This window comes from Oncorhynchus masou, chromosome 2 (assembly GCF_036934945.1).
Source record: "Oncorhynchus masou masou isolate Uvic2021 chromosome 2, UVic_Omas_1.1, whole genome shotgun sequence".
Classification (NCBI taxonomy): Eukaryota; Metazoa; Chordata; class Actinopteri; order Salmoniformes; family Salmonidae; genus Oncorhynchus; species Oncorhynchus masou.
The window spans coordinates 42,890,501-42,899,025 of record NC_088213.1 but is presented as its reverse complement, the minus strand read 5'-3'; the positions used below and the strand labels follow the sequence as shown (position 1 = coordinate 42,899,025).

The 8,525-nt window shown below is 37.0% G+C and overlaps 1 protein-coding gene across 1 annotated transcript; it reads left to right on the top strand.

Moving 5' to 3' along the window:
- The first annotated feature begins 278 nt into the window (after window positions 1-278).
- LOC135505133 (hatching enzyme 1.2-like) lies at window positions 279-2,973 on the top strand. The gene is made up of 9 exons (XM_064924246.1): window positions 279-389; window positions 493-526; window positions 734-811; window positions 897-1,049; window positions 1,321-1,438; window positions 1,596-1,774; window positions 2,143-2,224; window positions 2,391-2,515; window positions 2,704-2,973. The coding sequence occupies exons 1-9, from the start codon at window positions 321-323 to the stop codon at window positions 2,709-2,711; spliced, it is 846 nt and encodes a 281-aa protein (XP_064780318.1). The 5' UTR covers window positions 279-320; the 3' UTR covers window positions 2,712-2,973.
- Window positions 2,974-8,525: the final 5,552 nt, after the last annotated feature.

The window sequence follows — 8,525 nt, the reverse complement described above, 5'->3', positions numbered from 1 at the left end:
TGCAAGCTCTTATTTAATTGTTTTCAATATTTTAGTTCAATGGCATCCTTCCGTTCTAGTACAGTTGTATTGTATTTATCTTATTAATTACCCATGACATGTATGCAAGACATCACAAAACCACAGTCCCCAAAATTTGAGAAACACTTCTTTTTAAACATCTTGAAGCAAGACTTTGGTTGAATTGGTCAACATCTACAGCTATTTTGCAATTTACCAGTATTCTGAGCAACGACAGCGTCTGTCAGCCGACATTATATAAACTGCAGGTCTATCATGTTCACAACAGATTGATCCTGTGAATCCTGCAGTCCTTCACCATGGCACCTGTCTTTGTGCTGTCCATTTTCATCGCTGTTCTCTGCTCAGTTCAGGGCCGATCTACAGGGGTAAGGGTCTATCTGAGACTATTGAGAAACAGCTGTGCATGATGATGAATTATGTGCGTTTTAAACAAATTTGTACATATTTCCTTCTGCTGTTGCCATACAGAAAGCTTCATATGAATGGAGTGAAGAGGACATTGGTATGCTCATCCTGTATTTATAAACATTGAGCCATTGCATGACTTTGTATTGGACATTGTATCATCTAAATATCATGTTTCATAAACTAAATCAGTTTTTTATTAATCATTCATTGTTATAATGTAAATTACATATATTATCTTATTAAAATATGAGTTATTAGGGACACAGTTGCATTTAAGCACATGTTTTATTCCATTCCACAGATGGCACTAGCACCAACAGCATTGAGGAGGATGAATACTCTGCTTCAACGCTCATTGAGAAGGCCAACAGAAATCTTGGTACGGAAGCCTGTACATTCCTACTCTATATTTAATGGCATTAATAATGGATAGCAGATAACCTTCACTTGGTGTTGTTTTCTAGGACAAAGACTTGATGAGCCACTAGTCATGTTTGGGGACATTGCAGTAGATACTGGGTTCATGAACGCTGACCCCTGCACAGCTCGCGGATGCAAGTGGCAGAAGTCCTCTGATGGGAATGTTTACGTGCCCTTTGTGATCTCTAATCAATACTGTAAGTATTTTGTTCTCTGAAACTATTTTATGCTGAGCCTAATGGTTTGGTTTTACTATAGTATATGAGTCTGTGTGTGTGTGTGTGTGTGTGTGTGTGTGTGTGTGTGTGTGTGTGTGTGTGTGTGTGTGTGTGTGTGTGTGTGTGTGTGTGTGTGTGTGTGTGTGTGTGTGTGTGTGTGTGTGTGTGTGTGTGTGTGTGTGTGTGTGTGTGAGTGTGTGTGCGCCTGTGATTATAGAGTTTCTGACTTTCTTATTGCTCCATTGAGCAGCGGCCCGGGAGAGGTCCGTAATTGTAGGTGCGCTGCAAACCTTTGCTGCATCAACCTGCATCCGATTCTTTCCCCGAACCAATCAGAGGGACTTTGTGGACATCCAGTCTCAGTCAGGGTATGACCACTGCACATTACATGTTATACTTGTCTTTTGCCACTCTTATTTGCTTAGTATTTACATGACAATTTACTTTACAGTTTTATAGTATAAAGATAATACTTTATCACTTTTAGAAATGACCTTTGTCTTCCGTATGCACCCTTGTTTGTAGCTGTTTCTCATTTATTGGACGCCGGGGCAATGGCCAGGTCGTGTCTCTGAGTAGGAACGGATGTGTCTTTCTGTCTGTGGTGCAGCATGAACTGCTGCATGCCTTGGGCTTCAACCATGAGCAAACGCGCAGTGACCGGGATAACAATGTTCAAATCCTGATGCAGAACATTATTCCTGGTTAGTGCTTTATAATGCTTTATAGTACTTGTTTTTTTAACATAATTTAATAGGGAAATAATAATTTAGATTGTGCACAATATTCTTCCTGCCCCTTTTGAGTAAGAAATCTTAGTAACACTTTTATAACTTTAATGGGAAAGCATTATTAAACTATTTATAGTGCACTACTATTTGATTATAATAATAATACATTAGTATTTTATTATTTTTAAACATGTAGAAACATTGAGAAGTATTGAGAAGAATTATAAGCTTTACAATTAATATGCATTTACACTATTCATAATCTGTAAAACATTTCTTTACAAGTGTGAATGTTATTATACTGTGTAAGAAAATTATTTATCATACATTTTCCATTCTAGGAATGGAATTCAATTTCAGAAAGATCAACACGATTAACTTGGGGACTCCTTATGACTATAATTCTGTCATGCACTACTCAAGGTAAATTAAAGAAATTCATATAAAAGTTTTCTTTACTGCGATAACAGCTGGAATGTTACATGGCTAAAATAAGAGAAATCCTTTTCCCTTTCATAGTCTACTCATGTCATCCTCTAATTTCAATTGATAGCTTCAGAGCTTTCTGTCCTATGTTGTCTGGTTCCAGGTTTGCCTTCTCCAGGAACAGGCAGCCCACCATTCTTCCAATCCCTGACAATAATGCAGTTATTGGCAGGGCAACTCAGATGAGCCCCATTGATATTCTGCGGATCAATCGTCTCTATAACTGCAGTAAGTGCTATTTTAGGAATACCTGTTTATTATTACTGTGAAGGATAAAAGTTGTGATTATTGTACCTGCCTGTAAGCTTCACCCCACCGTTGCTCAATCAATGACAAATATTTGGGAATATAGTATTTGAAATGAAGTATGTATTATAATTATAATTGTATTTTCTCTTTCCCTTCTCTTTTACTAGCGGGATAGCAGTTAGACTGATTTGACAAGTGCGAATGTAGAGCGTCTGCTGAGGATTGGAACTGCAGTTATAGCTTGCTTTTCAACTTTGAACATGAACTAAAATAAACAAACCATACGTTATGCTGAAAGAATGAATTGGGACGTAGATAACCATTTTTCTGTATATCAGATCTGGTATTGCTTATCATAGATAGAACTTTAGTATGGCAAAACAATGTACTGCAGACTACTGAAACATTATCTCAATAAACATGTGTAGTAATGTGTATTTGATAGTCTATGTTTTTTGAGGGCTTATGTTTATTATTCTGATTGCAAATGGTACATTGATGGTGATTATCATATAATGTGCATAGGTGTCTAAGTGGTTTCGTGACTAAAACGAAAACCTGTTGTATTTTTTAGGCGAGTTAACAAGGCTATCTCACCAAAGCCTACAGCAATAACACTCGTCCAAACTCCCACATGCACAGAAAATACTTTATTATACAGGACAACAAAATAATTTTACATTCTGTTACTTTTACATTTCGGAAGTCTGAAACAATGGCATGAGCTTAAAAAACATTGTAGAGGGAATGTCCAGTACAGTCAAGGATAGTAGCCCATTAATTTTTTTCAGTAACACTTAACTAAGGTTGAAATTGTAAAGGGTTTATAAATGGTTTATAATTACATTAAGAATCATTATTTAATCATTTGTAAATGCATTTATAAACCATTAATAAACAGTTGTATCGCATTGGTCAAAATAGTGCAATAACTTGTCAGTGTTTGCCAAATAGTGAGCCAATATCTACCTACAGTTATTAACACTTTATAAATGTACTTACACATGCTTATAAGATGAACCCTTATGTATCATTATGCAACCTTATTTTCAATAGTTGCACAGTTGAACAATAGTTATTTTCTCACTTTTGGGTGAGATGCATTGATGCTCTGTCCCAGGAACAGAAGAGGTTGGTTTAAATAATGACCTGGCCAAATGTACATCCAGGACATTCAATTATCATTCCTAATATATTACCCCTTACCAGATTATATCAACACACTTACCACTGCTCAGTGATAGTCCACGTGTGGTGAACGCTCTGGTGTTAAATGGTAACCGTAATGCCTTTGGTTGGGGAAATAGCGGAGGGGGTATCTTCTCACAACGTTGAATGTTTTGGTCTTCATACCCACCATTCATTGACTAAATATGTTGAACAAAGTGTTGAATCTTTTCTCATTTACAGTACCAGTCAAAAGTTTGGACACACTTACACACTCAAGGGTTTTTTCTTTATTTTTTTTACTATTTTCGACATTGCAGAATAATAGTGAAGACATCAAAACTATGAAATAACGCATATGGAATCATGTAGTAACCAAAAAGTGTTAAACAAATCAAAATATATTTTATATTTGAGATTCTTCAAAGTGGCCCATTATTATTAGTGTCCTTTAATAGTAGTTTCTTTGCAGCAATTTGACCATGAAGGTCTGATTCATGCAGTCTCCTCTGAACAATTGATGTTGTGATGTGTCTGTTACTTGAACTCTGTGAAGAATTTATTTGGGCTGCAATTTCTGAGGCAGGTAACTCTAATGAACTTATCCTCTGCAGCAGAAGTAACTCTGGGACTTCCTTTCCTGTTTCGGGCCTCAAGAGAGCCAGTTTCATCATAGTGCTTGATGGTTATTGTGACTGCACTTGAAGAAACTTTCAAAGCCCTTGAAATTTTCCAGATTGACTGACCTTCATGTCTGAAAATATTGATGGACTGTCATTTTTGTTAGCTTATTTGAGTTGTTGACTTGGACTTGGTCTTTTAGCAAATAGGGCTATCTTCTGTATACCAGCCCTACCTTGTCTGTCACGCCCTGACCTTAGTATTCTTTGTTTTCTTTATTGTTTTGGTTAGGTCAGGGTGTGACATGGGTGATGTATGTGTTTTTATACTGTCTAGGGGTTTTGTAGGTTAATGGGGTCGTTTACTATCTATGTGTTTATGTATGTCTATGGTTGCCTACCTTCTCAATTAGAGGCAGCTGTTTATCATTGTCTCAAATTGGGAACCATATTTAGGCAGCTATCTTCTTTGGGTATTTCGTGGGTTATTGTCTATGTCTATGTCTAGTTGCCTGTGTCTGCACTAGTATTATTATAGCTTCACGTTCGGTTTGTTGTTTTGTATAGTTTGTTAAGTGTTCTTCGTCTTCATTAATGTATGTATTCATCTTACGCTGCGCCTTGGTCTCCTCCGTACAACGAACGTTACATTATCACAACACAACTGATTGGCTGAAACGCATTAAGAAGGAAAAAAAATTCCACAAATTAACTTAACTAGGCACACCTGTTAATTTAAATGCATTCCAGGTGACTACCTCATGAAGTTGGTTGAGAGAATGCCAAGAGTGTGCAAAGCTGTCATCAAGGCAAAGGGTGGCTACTTTGAAGAATCTCAAATATAAAATATATTTTGATTTGTGTAACACTTTTGATGTCTTCATTATTATTCTGCAATGCAGAAAATAGTAAAGATCAAGAAAAGAAACTTGAATGTGTAAGTGTGTCTGTTTGTCTTAGCTCTGAGTGAACTCTCAAATCATCTGTAAATGATTTACCCACATGTATAACTGCTAAAAGTATAACTTATTTTAAAGTGACAGACCTACAAACATGTATAACTGAGTTATCAACATTTATAACTGCTAAAATTATACCATATTTTAAAGTGGCAATCCACTGACCATTAACAAATGAGTTACCAACATTTATAACTACTGAAAAACTACTTTTAAACAAAGTGGAAACCTGCTGACCATTTATGAATGAGATGCAAATATTTATAACAACATATAAACTCCCCAATCATGCAATACATAGTAAGAACAAAATGTAATTTAATAGAAGGATACATTGGGAAAACGATTTCAATTGCGGTGTCTCAATCTGTAGCCTGTCATTGGTAGTGAGTAGCTTAGCTAATTCAGACCAATATTGTGGTGTCTTTTTCTCCCCTTTTTAACATTACAAGTCAGACTATAAATTGACAACAGATTAACTATTTAAAAATACAACACTAACATAGGGTCTCATGGTCCCCTTCTGTGTCTTTATCTGTTTCTTTCTTGTTAAGCATTTTCCCATCCTGGAGTCTGAGACCTTATGGGAATCTGTGGGAGAGAAGAAGAATATATGACAATTTAGCATAGCACAGCTACACATAACTCTTATCCTCATTATCAGGATTTATACAAGTTAGTCTTAGCTAGTTATGTTATCCACGGCTAGCTAATAATAATAATATTAATAATATCTAGCTAGTGTTTAACATTACTTGCTAACACTAATATCTAGATACCACAGATTAAAGGCGTTAGCTAGTCATCACAATTTTTGCTAATACACTAGCTAGTAAGTTAGTGTTAAAATTGGAACCACTAGTGTACTGTAGTGCTGAGCGATTAACCAAAACGTTGGTTATTTTTCATTTTTTAAACAACTTATTGACTGACATAGGTTAAATCTTTTTCAGTGAGCTTGATGTGCAGTTTCTGTATAGATAAATCAGATGAAGCCTGAACTGTGCGATGTAGTATGAACTTGCTTGTTTATGTTACGATCGTCGTATACATAAGCGTACCAAGGCGCAACGTGAATAGAGTTCCACATACTTTATTACAATAGTGAAAATTAACAAAAACAACAAAGAATCAACGAACATCCAGTACAGAGCGCACATAGGCACTAACTGAAACACAAACAAACAACATCCCACAAATGCAGGTGGGAAAGAACCAAACTAAGTATGATCCCCAATTAGAGGCAATGATCATCAGCTGCCTCCAATTGGGAACCATACTCACACCAACAAAGAAGCACTAACGACTAGAAACACCCCCAAGTCACGCCCTGACCTAAAGCCCCGAGGGCTCTCTATGGTCAGGGCGTGACAGTATATAACCTTTTTCGGTAAGACAGATCCGAAAACTTACCGAAAAATAACCTTTTTCGGTAAGACAGATCTTCCAAAGGTGGTGGAGTGGCAATTTTTTACCAAGGAACACCTTCAGTGCTCGGTTGTCTCCACCAAAACAATTTGATTTGCTGGTTTTAAGCATTAAAGTTTCAAATAGCTCTTTGTTGACTGTTGCTGGGTGTTATCGTCCTCCATCAAACACCGGCCTGTACCCCACCTGCCCTAATCTCTCTCCTGGCCCCATACACTAAGTCTGAATTTGTCCTGCTAGGTGACCAAAACTGGGACAAGCTTAAACCACCTGAACAAGTCCTAAAGCAATGGGACTCCCTAAATCCTACAAGGTATGACTCCAAACACCCAGAAAAGGCTACTCTCCTTGATGTTATCCTCACAAATAATCCTGATAGGTATCAGTCTTGTGTTTTCTGTAATGACCTTAGTGATCACTGTTTTACCACCTGTGTTCATATAACTGCTCAGTGAAACAACTTGTCTTGACTTGTAATGTACACTTGCTAAAAACTTTAATGAGCAAGCCTTCCTTCATGACCTGGCCTCTGTAAATTGGTATAGAATCAGCTTGATCCCCTTTGTCGAAGATGCTTGGAACATCTTGTTTGATATTTTCAGTGTTATTGTTAAAACCTTTTATAGCTGCTGTCCCTGTACAGGGATCAACATCAGGGGAAGTTTCAGAGTGACAAATAATAGTACTCGATAAAACTCAAACTTTCATTAAAACACACATGCAGGGTACTCAATTAAAGCTACACTCGTTGTGAATCTAGCCAACATGTCAGATTTTTAAAATCCTTTTCAGCGAAAGCATGAGAAGCTATTATCTGATAGCATGCAACCCCCCGAAATACATGAAGGGGACGTAAACAAAATAATTAGCGTAGCCGGCGCTAAACAAAACGCAGAAATAAAATATAAAACATTCATTACCTTTGACAAGCTTTTTTGTTGGCACTCCTATATGTCCCATAAACATCACAATTGGGTCTTTTTTCAATTAAATCCGTCCATTTATTCCCAAAATGTCCATTTATGAAGCCCGTCCGATCCAGGAAAAAGCACCTTTCCAAAACGCAACGTCATTTTTTTAAATTAAAAAAGTTGCCTATAAACTTTGACAAAACACTTCAAACTACTTTTGTAATCCAACTTTAGGTATTAGTAAACGTTAATAATCGATCAAATTGATCACGGGCGATCTGTATTCAATAGCAGCAAGTCTTGAAATCATGGTCCATATTCTCTCTTCCATAACTTCCCCAGTGTACTCGATGACAGGAAGTGCCTATTTCTCATTTCACCAAGGATTAACTTCAACCCAATTGCCAAGACTGGCGACATCGTGTGGAAGCTGTAGGAACTGTAAACTGGGCCCTATCTATTTTCTCTTGCCATAGACAATACAGAGACTGGCGGAGGGATATTTTTTTGTGTTTTTTTGTGAACAGTTTTCCTTGGGGTTTTGCCTGCGACACGTTCTGTTATAGTCACAGACATGATTTAACCAGTTTTAGAAACTTCAGAGTGTTTTCTATCCACACATACTAATCATATGCATATACTATATTCCTGGCATGAGTAGAAGGATGTTGAAAGTTTGTGCGATTTTTAACAAAAAGCTGAAAAATTCACAGCCTCTTTAAGAGGTTTTAACAAACACGCCCCATAAAGAAAATGAGAATTAAAAACAGGTTCAGCCCCTGGTTCGACCGTGATCTTGAAGAGTTACTCCACCTCAAGAATTCCATTTGGCTCGGCACACGCATACTCAAGCTGACTGGCTCTCGTTCAGGAAAATGAGAAATAAGTGCACTCAGGCTATCCG